This window comes from Mandrillus leucophaeus, unplaced genomic scaffold, assembly GCF_000951045.1.
Source record: "Mandrillus leucophaeus isolate KB7577 unplaced genomic scaffold, Mleu.le_1.0 Scaffold920, whole genome shotgun sequence".
In the NCBI taxonomy this organism is placed as follows: Eukaryota; Metazoa; Chordata; class Mammalia; order Primates; family Cercopithecidae; genus Mandrillus; species Mandrillus leucophaeus.
Window position 1 is genome coordinate 79570 of NW_012110031.1, and position 13396 is coordinate 92965.

Consider the following 13396-nt stretch of genomic DNA (forward strand, 5'->3'; position numbering starts at 1 on the left):
GCCAGCTATCATCTGCTGTCCTAAGTGCTCATGGCATTACTGTTCAGCTGGCGTAGTCACTGACAAATTCAACTCAGGTGTGGGGTGAACTGGTTTCAATGCTTGTGGGCCTTACTGCTGGACATTTAGGGCTCATCTTAAGTGCATCAAAGAAGGGGCCCTTGGAAGAATCTGGACTCCTGAGCCCTCCAGCAAAGCTGGAGCCAGGACACGGGGTGGGTCAGCTCCTGAGGTGACTCTAGCTGAGTCGCTCGCAAATCTAAGTGCTTGGCTATTCTTTGCAGGTGCCGTAACCTCTCATTTCCTGACAGCCTGCCGGAGGTGAGCATCGTGTTCATCTTCGTCAATGAAGCACTTTCGGTGCTGCTGCGCTCCATCCACTCAGCCATTGAACGCACGCCCCCGCATCTGCTCAAGGAGATCATCCTGGTGGATGACAACAGCAGTAACGGTGAGTGTCAGAACTTCCCAGGGCCCAAGCCCTGCTTCCTGGATGACATCGAAGCCGATGGTTCACATTTGCTCAAGGCTGTCTGTGGCTGCTTTTTCTCTGGAGTATAGATGAGAAATTCATGGTGGCCACTGCTTCGGAAGGTTCACTGCATCCGAGCACGGCCTCTGCACCCCAGAGGGGTCTGGTCCTTAGGCTTTTTCTCACTGGCTGCCTACTCTCCCCTCCCATATTCCAGTGCAATATGATAAGATAGAAGGCCCTGACATCCTACCCTACCATGTACACAGTGAACATGTCCAGTGACTCTTTTCCATGATGCACCATTTCACCTAGTAGGGTTCCTCAGCCTCTGCCTGGAAGATTGTTCACTGGTGTTATGTTAGCAGTGGTGGTGGTGATGGTGGTGCTGGTGGTGATGGAGGTTGTGGTGGTGGTGATGATGGGGATGGGAGTGGACATGTAACTCAGTGACAGCAGCAGACCTGTCAAATGTCTAGCCTCTTTGCTGGATCCCCTGTTCCCTGTTTCATCTGTCCCTAGCCAGGCCCTGGGTGGCCTGCAAACACCTCATTGAGGCCATGACATCACTAACTGTCTTTCTCTAGCACTACTAGCCACCTCTTCTCCCTGGTGCACATTTCTTGGTCTCTGGTTCTTTGCACCCCCATGTACCATCATATACCATTCCAGACTTAAAGACCACATTTGGAGACAGCTGAAAAACCAGTGTTCTTGACAGGACCATTTATATGAATGTACTTCTGATAACGCATGATTTCTCAAAATAGACTTCTGGGTCGCTGTGTCACAGAAACACTGAGCTTGTGTTATCTTTTGAGCTTTCTCTGGTGTCAGGTAGTAAATTTCCTAGTGAATCAGTTGCTGTAATGAGAAGTTCAGATGGGCAATTTGTGATTTGTTATCAATTAAAGCTGAAACACACTGGATAATTGAAACGTATTTAATCTGAGAAAGCGAATCTTCATTTTCATTTTATCATCATATGGTAAGAAGTGTGGGAGCAGTGCTGTGAGGGGATTTTAGAAATTTCTGAAGGGCACTGCTGGAGAATCATTTGATTCTCATCGTTCCGTGGACATGAAGAAAGGAAAAGGCATCAAGGATGCAAATAGGCCACATAGTCTTAAAGGTAATTGTCTATCACGAGGGAGACAGGAAGGGCTCAGCTCCTGTCTCTGATGGCTGCCTACCATCATCTAGCCTGGGACCCAAAAAACTAATGCCTAAGAAAACTCCCATCCCCTAGTGACTAACGCCAGACAGCCTGCCTAGCCTGCCCCACACACTCTATCCCTGGACTTCACCTCGGCCTGCTGATCCTCCTCACGTCTTACATTGTAAGGAGGCACAGCATGGAAGAACCAGCATTCGAGGATGAAAACATCCCCCAAGCAAGAGGCACAACTTCTCACATAACAAGAGAGAAGAGAATGGAGCACTAGGAGGAAGAAATCTCAGAGCCTTTCATTTCTTCCCTATGGTGAGAACCTTATCATGTCCTTAAGGATACCATTTGGACTATAAGCCATATGGAAAAGGCTGATATTGAGTTTGAGAAATTTAGATAAGGAAAGTGAATCAGATATAGAGGATTTCCTATTTGAACTTAAAGAGTTTGAACTTTATTTTGTAAATGGCAATAACTATCTAAAGCTTTTGGTCAGAGGAATGACGGGGTCAGAGCTGGGCAATGGAGGAATTTGGGCATGCGTTATGATATTGGCTGGGGCATCTTGAAGAAGGGAAATGGATGAGAAGGCTATTGCAGCAGTAGAGAGAAGTCAAGAGGCCTGGAGTCAGGGACAAGTTATGGGCCTGAGAGGTATTATGAAGGAAAAATCTGTTGGACCATTTGACTGAGAAGCCATGGGCAGGCAGGCCAACAGCGGGGAGGTCAATGACAGCTCAGAGTTTCAAGCCAGGGTCATTTAGAGGATGGCGGTGCATTGCCCCAGAAGAGGCAGGCAGCAGGAGCAATGCCCTGGTGCAGTAGTCCGTCATCAGGGATGCAGACGAGCAGCACCCAAGAACTTTCAAAACCAAATCTCTAGAGCATTGTGGTGATGGTTCAGTAAACTATCTTGATTGTGGTATTGGTTACACAAAGCTGTACTTGTCATCACAACTGCATCGAGCTATATATGCACACCCAAACCAGTGCCTGCCTGTATAAGGAGAAAGCTGAACAAGCTCTGTGGATTGTAGCCGTGTCAGTGGCCTCGTTTTGATATTGTGCTGTGGTTGTGTACAACGTTACCATTGGGGAATACTGGGTGAGGGGCACATGAAAACTTCTTGTACAATTTTGTGAATCTATAATTACTTCAAAATATTAAGTTAAAACAAACAAAAAGCTCTTCTAGGAGATTCTAATTCAGTGAGTTCGAAGAGGGTTCTAGACATCGCTGTTTTAAAAAGCATTCTTTTTTTTAATTTTGATTTTTTTTGAGATGGAGTCTTGCTCTGTTGCCCACTCTGGAATGCAGTGGCACGATCACAGCTCACTGCAGCCTCGACCTCCTAGGCTCAAGCAATCCTCCCACCTTAGCCTCCCGAGTAGCTAGGACTACAGTTGCATCCACCATGCCTGGCTAATGTTTTGTAATTTTTGTAGAGATGAAGTCTCACTATGTTGGGCAGGCAGGTCTCAAACTCCTGGACTCAAGCAATCCTCCTGCCTCGCCCTCCCAAATGTTGGGATTATAGGCATGAGCCACTGAGACTGGCCTTAGAAAGCATTCCTAATGATTCACAGGTCTGTTAGAGAAGCTTTAGTTTCAGGAATAACATGTGGCTTCACTTTTGAACATATTCGGTGTCCAGTGCATAGTGTTAAGAGCCAGAGCTCTGGATTAAAGCCTGAAGTCATAGATTCTGGAACCCTCTCCACCATGGATGATAACTGACCATGGAAAAGTCCCTCAGCCTCTCAGAGTCTGTTTCTCTTTCTCTGGAAAATGCAGTTGATAAATCCTCCTTTGCTTGCCTTGCCTGCCTGCAGTGGTCACATCATGTGTGACTGTGAATTGATCCCTGTCACTATTACCCTCCCTGAGTTCTAACCCATTTCCAGGAGGCAGGCACATAAGCCAGCAAACTGCGTGGCAGGAGCCCCAGAGGGGAAATGTGGGAACACGGATTTGGAGTCTCATGCATGGAGTACTTAAAGCCATTGACTGGAAGGAGAGGAAGTCAAAATGGAAGTGGAAAGAACAGGAAGTTAGAAGCTTGAGAGAATACTGAGGGTAAGATATGTAGGCGTCGGGAGGAAGAGCGTTAGCAGGTGAGAGAGGAGGAACGCTCGGGAGAATCTGGAAGACAGCACAGTCTCTGTGGATAGAGAGAATTTCAGGAATAAGAGAACTGTCTATTCACACGACCCTACAGACAGGTGGAAGGATGAGGAACCTGAGCAGAAGCCACTGAGTGTGGAAGGGACAGACCTGGGAAACCTCAGCCAGAAGCTTTAGTGGAATGTTGGAGATGGGGGCTGTCGAAGCCAGATGAAGATAAAGAGCAGGCAGTGAGGGAAGATTTTTCCTCGAGGATTCTTGACTGTAGAGGAGAATCACAAGCTCAGGCAGGAACTGGAGCAATGTTTTCCAAAAATAAAAATTAAAAATTACCATCTTCTACAGCAAGAAATAAAGTTACATCATGACCCAGGATGACACACCCACTCACACCCATACACACACGATGGGAACATGACTTTTAAGAAACAATGCTTACCCTTGTAATGTGCCAAGCACTCTGCTATTTTCTATTATATTATGTTCTGTTCTGTTCAATTCAATTCTATTGTATTTTATTGTGTTCTAGTTCTCTTTTCTTAAAGGTAGGTTGTTCTCGAGACCCTGAGTGCATATTAGAATCACTTGGAGGGCTTTTAAGACATTCAGGGCCCAGGTTTTACCTCTAGTGATTTAATGGGTCTGGGGAGGTGGGCACCTGAGGCCAGGGTTTGGAGCAGGGCCTCTGAGGAGGAAGATGGGATCCAGGACACAGAAGCAAGGATTGCCTCTGAAAATAAAGGAGTCGTCTTTGTCCTGCCCTGTGAGGGAACAGGAAGGCAGCAGGAGGTAACATGGCTGTGGTGATGGGTGCCTAGAGTCACGCATAGCAGCAGGCTCAGTGCCTGATGGCCGACAGGGCCAGAGTGGAGGCCGGACATGATGGGAAGGGGCCTGGCCCTGGCTAGAGTTCCCGTGTGGAATGGGACAGGGAGGTAAGCAGGAATGGGGCTCCTTGACCCCGAGCTGAGCTGAACTCACAAAAGGGGAAGAAGAGACACTAGAGTGAGCTCCTGGAGGAAGTGGCCGCTCTCTGGCCTTAGGACATGGCTAAAGGCCCCTCGGACCTCAGCCTGACTTGGAGGAAAGCAGCTGTGGCCAGACCCTGTGCAGGCTCCATGTGGGGGGCTGCTTCTCTTGGCCATCTCACTCCGCGCAAAACTTTCATGTTTTTCAAATCAGGCCAACTCTGCTCGGTTCAACTAACGTTTCTGTAGTACCAGCCTGGGCCAAGGGAAGGAAGCGGGTGACGGATCAGACCTAGTCTCTGCCAGGAGGAGTTCGGCAGATAAGTCTAAAGTGGGGATGAAATGTTCTAAGACTTGGTTTCCAGGCTCGGTTCTGCTGCTTTCTGGCCGTGGGTCTCTGGGCTTAGGTTTTCTTCTGTGCCGCGATGGGTCATCAGGCCCTGCCTTGCCTGTCTGCCTCACAGAGGCACTGGGGATAAGGTGAGGGAATCGGAGTGAAAGTTCTGTGTGAGCTTCTGGGTGCCAAGGGTGACTTAAAATGACAGTGATAATAATAACAACAGTAACAATAATCATGATAACAGCTGACAAGTAGCCACTGTGGAAAGACAGCTGTTTTGATGGGAAGAGGGCAGAAGTGGGCATTCAGCCAGCTTTTCCGTTCCAGCTCTTTCTGACTTCGTGCTAGCTGTGTGTTCTTAACCTCTGCGAACCCTATTTTCCTTATCTGTAAAATTGAGATGTATAATTCCTACCTCAGGGGTTGCTGGGAGGCTTGAATGAGAAAACATGATGGAAGGGATGTTGGTGTTTAAAACTAAATTACGCAGCCGTGCAGAGCCATCCGAATGTCTTCCTTACTAAACCTTCCTTCCCAGGTTTCTATTACTAGTTCCGTGCGTGCTGGCGTCTCGTGTCTCCCCAAGCTCTCTTCGGCCACACCTTTGCTTTGGGTCAGGCCTGTGCTTCCTCAAACACAGGAACAGGGCAGTCAATCACTGCTTTCTTCTTCCAAGCCTCTCTAGACCTTTAGCTCACTCAGAAGCTAGGGACTGAAGGCTCTGTAAGTGGCCATTATGTAGGAGCCTGAATCCCTGTTCTCTGTCTCCTTAGCAATTTCCTCAATAAGCTCCACTTTTTCAGGGGCTGGCTCCGCTCTATCACGCTGTCACTCTGCTGCAGCAGTCTCAAACTTTAGCATTTGAGCTTGGGTAAAAATATGGACATTTGGCAGTGTGTGGTGGCTCATGCCTGTAATCCCAGCACTTTGGTAGGCCTAGGCAGGAGAATCACTTGAGCCCAGGCATTCAAGACCAGCTGGACAACATAGCAAGACCCCGTTTGTATATTATTAAATTTTTATTTTTTGAATAATATGGAGCTTCATACGAGGCATGCCCTGGCCTCAGGACATTTGCACTTGCTGCTTTCTCCATCTGGAATGTTCTTTCTATTCCCTCCCCCCACCCTGCTCCATATCTGCACAACTTGCTCCTTTTCCTCTTTAGGCCTTTACTCAAATGCCTGCTTCTCACTAGGGCTGTCAGTGAATCACCCCATTTAAAGGGCAGCCCTCCTCCGTGTCACTCCTCACCCTACCCCTTGTTTCTTTTTCTCTGTATCTCCAAATGCCATCTGACATACTGTGCTCACTCATTTACTCTCCCCTAATTATTTGCACATTTCCCTCCCCCAGTGTGTAAGCTCCAAGAAGACAGGGGCATTTATTTTGCCCCGTGAAGCATCTCCAGCCCCTATAATAGTGCCTGGTATTTGTAGTTGTTCAATAAATATGGATTTAATGAAATAATTTTGAATCTGTAGATCTGGGGCAAGGCCTGAAACCTGCATTTTAGCATAGCTGCAGGGTACTCTGATTCTTTGTGAGTCACTGTTCTAATTGTTGTCCTCCATCTGTGCTGCAACTGAGGAGCCCGGGACAGCTGCCTCCGCCTCAGCTTCCCCAGAGCTAGCCTCTGGCTGCGGGCACCACTGGGTGGAGTGTTTCTTCCTGGGCCAGGGTCCTTGGAGCTTCCCTGTTGTATCCCAGGGATATGGCATAAATATAGGGTGGAGTGCAGAGGAGAAGGTAAGTTTCTCTTGCTGGTCTGAACTCACTTCCCATCCTCAGAGTCAGGTGATCAACCCTGAGCCTCCCTGCATTACCCACCCTCTACAAGCATTCCTGACAGTAGTGACCAGGCTCTGCCTGCTCTGCAGCTCGAAGGCCATGTTTCCCTCCCCTCCTCATCCTCCTTGTCAAATCAAGAAAATGGTGGGAGCACAGCTCTGAGCCTGCTGGTTTCAATTACCACACTTTTCAGCAAATCCCAGTGGACCAACGTCTTTAGCTGGGATTGCATGATTCAGCCTCTACAGACTTCCAGAGGGAGGGAAGCACCAGGATTTTCAGTCAATAGAGGCATCTCTGCCTTTGACTCCTGGCATTCATTGCTTCATTCTTTCAGTCCTTCAACAGGTTTTTGGTGGCCACGTGCTTTGCACCGAGTGCCTGGCTAAGCACTCCGGGAGCTTGTGCATGTGGCACAGGTATCCCCGTGCCTGGCACAGAGCGAGTGCCCAGTGAGCGCAAACCCGCTCAGGCTCCCTCACCAGCTGTCCCAGCTGTTCCCTCGCCCCATCTCACAATTCAGCCACTTCCATTTCTGGGGGAAAAAAAAAGTTTTCTTTGCTGTAGTCAATTTCTATTTCCTTTTTGAACTCATGTCCTCTTTTGATAAACATAAAAACCACATACCCTTCTTTTATGCCACTTGAAATTTCAAAATTAATTTGAATTTGTGATTAAAAGCACATCAAAGCAATGGTAATATCAAATATTCTTTTAAGAATCCCATGCCCTGGAGATGTCTGTCTGCTCTGGGTTGGCAGTGCCTCACCCAACCTGAATCCAGCCCGACACTTGTCTCCTGCTGCCACTTTCAAGCAAGGCAATGGCTGCTTCCCAGCACTTCATGTGCTTGAAGGCTGGATCGAATCTTCTCTCTCTCCCAGGCCAGGGATCTCCTTTGTTCATTGACCCAGTCTTCACACTGGTCACATTTGCTAGAAACCTCCCATATCCGTTGCCAGGAGAAGGCATACAACTCAGCGGGCCTCAAGAGATGGGCAGAAGGAAACTGTCCCTCCTGACAACAGCATCAGATGGGCAGAACCCAAGGTCAGCCAATTAATCCTAGCTGGCTCTTGGGAGGAAACTGCGGACCTACATTGGGCAGAAACCTGCCAGTGTGCCACTTCTTTGCATGGCAGAGCTGAGCTAGGGCCCCAGGTCTTCTGACTCCCACAGAAGACCACTTCCTCCAGCACAGTCAGTCTCATCGCTTTGTCCAGCGTGCACTTCTTCTTGCTTGTCTGCACTGTATGTGGACATGGTGGCCACAGCCAGCCCATTCTGGTTTGCTCCCTTTGCTGGGAATGAATGTCCTCCACTACCCCACCCACTTTGCTTAGCTCCAGACTTCCAAAGTCAGCTTTGCTACCACTGTTTCCAGAAATTCCTCCATGGCTCTGCCCCCAGCACCACCCCAGCTGGATGAGGGGGTAGGCCTCAGTGCTCCCACGCACCCTGGCTCCTCCTTATCCTGCTGTATTTTACCTGGTTATTGACTCACTAAATTACAGTGAGTAGTTTAGGTCAGACTAGCCAAGGTGACCAGTGTGACAGGAACATGATCGTGGTTATCTCAAGACCCCAACAATAACTAGCCCAGTGTGCCACTCATCGTAGTCACTCTATCAATTTTGTTGACAAAAGAATAGTCATGATCTCCCAGGGAAGTAGATGTGGTCACCATCTCCATTTCATAGATGAGGCAGCTAAGTCTCAGAGAGTCTAAAAAGGAAAAAAGGGACCAGGCCCAAGGCCACATAGCCAGGAAGTGCTAGGACAGGAATTCACATCCAGGCCTGCTGGCCCTGGACCTCGTGTCTCCTCTACTCTCCTGCCCCTGGAAGCCTGGGAGGCATCAACATGGGCACCTCCTCTCTGGTTCTCTCCTGACAGCCAGCTCACCCCATTGCTTCTCAGGGAGGGCAGACCAGAGCCAGGATGACCGCCACATGCACTAAAATGGCAGGTCCAATGTAGGTGAGCCTCCTTGGCCCTCTCTTGGGTACAGTGATGGCTGGGGTCCTGCATCTACTTTGTTGGGGGCAGCAGGCAGGCTTGGCCAGGAAGGGTTTCCCAGGCTGGTTTTCAGGCTTCCAGCTAGGCACCACCCAGCTAGCTGCCTCTGGCCAGGGCTGGAGTGTGACCCCCACTTCTCCAGGCCTGATCCTGAGACTCAAGTGACCCCCAGTGTCCCTAGATAGAAAGAGTCCTGACCAGGCATCCCCAGCTCATTGAGCACTTCGTATGTGCCAGAGTTATTTTAAGTACTTCACATAAATTAGTGCCATATGATGGTGGTATGGACCATTACCAATGTCACCTGATGTAATAAGGAGGCAGACACAGAGAAGTTAAGGAAATTGTCCAGAGTTATGGAGGTGCGATTTGACTGTCTGATTTCGGAGCCTACACCCTTTACCATTAAACAGGCTGCTTGTCTCTGGTGCCCCATGGATCTCTGATTCCAAACAGCTTATTTGAATTTTGTCCTCATCCCTTTTCTCCATTCCCTCTGGAGAGAGAGCTGTTGGGCAGCAGGACCAGTGAAGTAGGAGACAGAAAGGGAACTTCAGAGAAGGGTGTGTCTGTGTCCTAGCCTCGAGCTTTGCCTGGAGATTTGCCTGGGGTTTCAGTAAGAAGGAGAGATGGGTTGCCTAGAGGCTTCCTGGCTTCTGTTGGGTGAGAGGTAATTGAACAGTTGACAGCCGTGCTTTAGGTCACCTTGTGAGAGGGAGGCAGCTTCCTATTCCCTGTGAAATAGGGAGAAGTAGGCATGCCTGTGTGAGTGTGCATGTATGTGCATGTGTATGTCTTCACATCTTTTTTCATGTATATGCAAGTACTCTGTTCATGTGTGCGCACATACATGTTTCTTGTGTACGTGTGTATTGCATTACATGCATGTAACACATGGTTGTGTGTGTGCCTTGCATGCATATCCATGTGTTCATATTCATGCATACAAGTGGGTATGTGCATGTGTGCACACATGTATATGTTAATGCATCCATGTGAGCACTGTGTTCATGTGTATATTGTGTGTCTGTGTGTGAGCATGTTTGTGGGTGGATGCGGACCTGTGTGTGTGCACTTATGCAGTAGTGTGCGTGCATAAGCAGCATATGCAGCCACATAGGCACGTGGGCTTGTGTGTGCTTGTGTGAGCAGTGGTGTTTCAGTCCCCACTAACAATGAGTTGAGCCTCTTTAACCACCCACTGCTACCTGGAGCCACCTTCAAAATCCTGATGAATGACAAATAATTGCACAACTGTGAATCATTGTTATTTTTAATTGTGGTAAGAAAGTCAATGTAGTGATGAAATAGAATCAGAGCTCCCCGGATTGCCTGCCACCAGCTGCTGGGTCCTTCCCCACCCCCTGCAGAACCCCCATTATCCCTTGGCCCAGAGCCTGCCTAATCATTGTTTAATGTTTCAAAGATTCTGTCCTACACAAGAGATAGTCATTCCAGGCTGTAAAACTACCAACAGCTTTGCATGCAGCTGGAATAATTGCAAAAGTTAAAAAAAAAAAAAAAAACACAGAGGAAAAGGATGGTCCAACAGTATTGTGCTTTATGGAGCTTAAAGAATCCCATATAGCTAATCAAATTACAACCAAGACTCAGGCAGCTTAAAGGTGTTTACACAGCAAGGCACATGGGCTGTCAGCCCATTCAGCCTAAGGCTCCTTGCCACTGCCCACCTCTATGGCTTTGACCAGTGCAATTAGGCTGGCTCACCCACAAGACTGGCAGCAAATACCCAGCAACCTTGGGGTGCACACTGCCCAGTACCACCTGAGTCCTGGGTTCTCTTATCATTGCCCCTTACTGCCTGGGGTTGCCTCTACTTGCCACATCCTATACCAAGCCTGAGAGTTCCTCTTGGGCATGGCCACAGCTATGTCTCCTCTGGTGATGTCCAGTAGCACTTTCCCAAGCTCTTACTTATATGACTCTTGAGTTTCTGGCTACTCTGGGTATTGAACACCATCTCTCCCTGTTGATTGAAGCCCTGACCCCAGGCCTGGGCCCTGCTTTGGCCAGTTTCTATGGAAGTAAAGTTTCTATGTATATAGACATATATAGAGATACAGATATAGATATAGATATAGATATAGATATCTGACAGATTCAACTGATTTGACTGTGTCCATTTCTGAACCTACCTCTCAGCTGCCTCACATGATTCTATGCCAGGGTACCCAGGCCAGGGGCACATAGGGGCTAAAATAAAGTCTGTGCTGTCTATTTGCTAAATCATGCATCCCGGTATGAGTCTGTCTCCAAAGTGCCTTTTCTAACTGGGTAGTCCGGAGAAGGCACCTTTTGGACAAGTACATCAAGGTGCTGCGTGCTAGCAGCGTGGCCAGTCCCGACCTCTGCAGAGACTCTGCAGAGCAGTATAATTTCTTCCCAGTGGGTGGCCTTGACTTAACAGCGGTACAGCAGCCTGGGATGATTTCCCTGTACCTGCTGGCCAGCAACCCCAGCTTTCCTCAGCCTCTGAGTTGGTCCTGCATTTGGCCTGCCTCTTTTTCCTGTCAGTTTGCTGTTCTTTGGTGGAATGGAATCTTGCTCTGGTGCCTGCCTCATCCCCTTAGCTGGGCTCCAGCTTCCCAGCTAACCTTGGTCAATCCTCTTCCTTGAGGGGCTAGACTCCGTTCCCTGTACCACCAAACTGGGGCCGTGCTCCCATGGTTTGATCTGCCTGGCTTCCTACATCATGGGGGCTGGGACTTCCCACTGCTAAGCTCCTCCTGAAATGAGCATCCTTAGTGATGCCTGGGTGTATAGGCTCTTGAGAAACATGCCTTTTTGTGGACCAGCCCCAGGACTCAGTCCGTTTCTGCAGCTCTAGTCCTGTATGTTGCCAGCCTCTTCTCTGCTCTCACCAGCCACTCTGCCGAGGTCCCAGCACGCTGCACTGCTGAAGCTGCCTGCGCCTGGCAGTGGTGTGGGTAGCTCATCACTCCTCTTGGCCCCTTTACCTGATACAGGAAACTATCTTAGAGAATCAGGAACTCCCCGACATGCTACCCTGCTGACCAAAGCCAGCACCTGGGAGGGCAAAGGGCCTTCCTTCTTTTTGCTCATGAGCTCCCTGTAGCAATCTACAGCAAGAGGGCTTTGTACCATTTTGCTTTACGGACTAGCCAAGGTGACCAGTTTTTGATAAAACTGGCAGGAATCAAATACAAAAAAAAAAAGGCCTTCTTCCCCTGATCAGCTGTGTGACCATCTGTCAATGGGGAAATCCGCAAAACTGGAGCTGAGTGTGGGGGTGAATCAGGAGGGGTGTCTCTTGCCCTCTGAGGGGCCCTGTTGCCAGCCACTGGGATCAAGCTGTCCCTAGAAAGGGCCAGGGAGCATTACTGAGGGCCACAGTGCAGCCAGCAGGAAAAGTTTCCTTGTTCATTCTTGGCCCCCAGCCTATCTTTCTCAACAGCTTGAAAAGACAAACTCAGGTGCAGACAACAGGCACAGTTGAACACAGGGCACTCCTTGTATGCCAGGATCCTCCTTCTGCTTTCTTGAATAGTTAAAAAGTTCAAAACTCAAATGCTTCCTACTGATATTAAATCTCTGGAGTATGGAATACTTTCTGGTGAAATTGATTTCCTGAAAGGCTGCCCCAAACCATACAGTGACCTAAGTGTCCTCCAGTGACTTCAGAGTCTCAGTGCTCAGCAAAATGTGGAGCATGTGGATGAGAGTTAAGTGCTGTAGCCACCCCAGCTGCTGCGCATATCTGTCCTACATAATTATCTTTCAGAAGATGAGCACCTCATTGTTGAATGGTGAGGGCGGGAGGTGGTGCTAGAGACAGCACTAGGAGTTGGCAAAACTGGTGCAAATGACTGGGTCTGAGGGTCCCACAGCAGGTATTGGCTCACCTATGCTGCATAGCAACAGAAATCTGCTCTCTCCCGTGGTGACTGGGAAGCCAGTTTGGGTTGGGGATGTTTGTTTGTTCTGTTTTTTGCTTTTTCTTCTTTCAAAAATGAGAGCCCTAATCGACTCTCAGGAGACCTAAATTGGGAAACCAACTCAATTTTTTTCAGGAATGGTCTCTCCTCTCTGCTCAGGCCCACGGGGACTTGCACCCCTTCTGCTCTTACAGTCACGCATTCATTTAACAAATCGAGTACGAGGCCCAAGGCTCTGCAAGAGGGAGGCAGCCGGGAGCCAGCTGTGGTTCCTGCAGTCAGAGAATGATAGCAGGCAAGTAGACAGGTGCTCCAGCCCTCATTTGGCACAGATGCAGACTGCCCAGGTTCTAGATGATTTTAGGAGCTCATGTCCCAAGAGCTCATGGCATAAATAGAATTTTAGGAAGGAGAGGCAAGGGCAGCCTGTGGCAGGGTGTTCCAGTTAGGCCTGGTCTTGGGGTGGCTGCCATGAGACAAATCCTGAGAATCATATTGACACAAAGATTCTTATTGCACTTGTATTTTTTATATTAAAGTTTGCATGGTTTCATTTTGTTTCGTTTTGTTTCTTTTCCTTTTTTTTTTTTTTT

General features: G+C 48.6%; 1 protein-coding gene across 1 annotated transcript in view; it reads left to right on the top strand.

Annotated features, from left to right (window-relative positions):
• The window catches only part of GALNT18 (polypeptide N-acetylgalactosaminyltransferase 18), a 200998-nt gene that overhangs the window by 24089 nt on the left and 163513 nt on the right, over positions 1–13396 (top strand). Inside the window, exon 4 of the mRNA XM_011969938.1 lies at positions 285–451. Within this exon, the coding sequence (XP_011825328.1) occupies positions 285–451 (167 nt within the window). The remainder of the gene's footprint in view (positions 1–284; positions 452–13396) is intronic.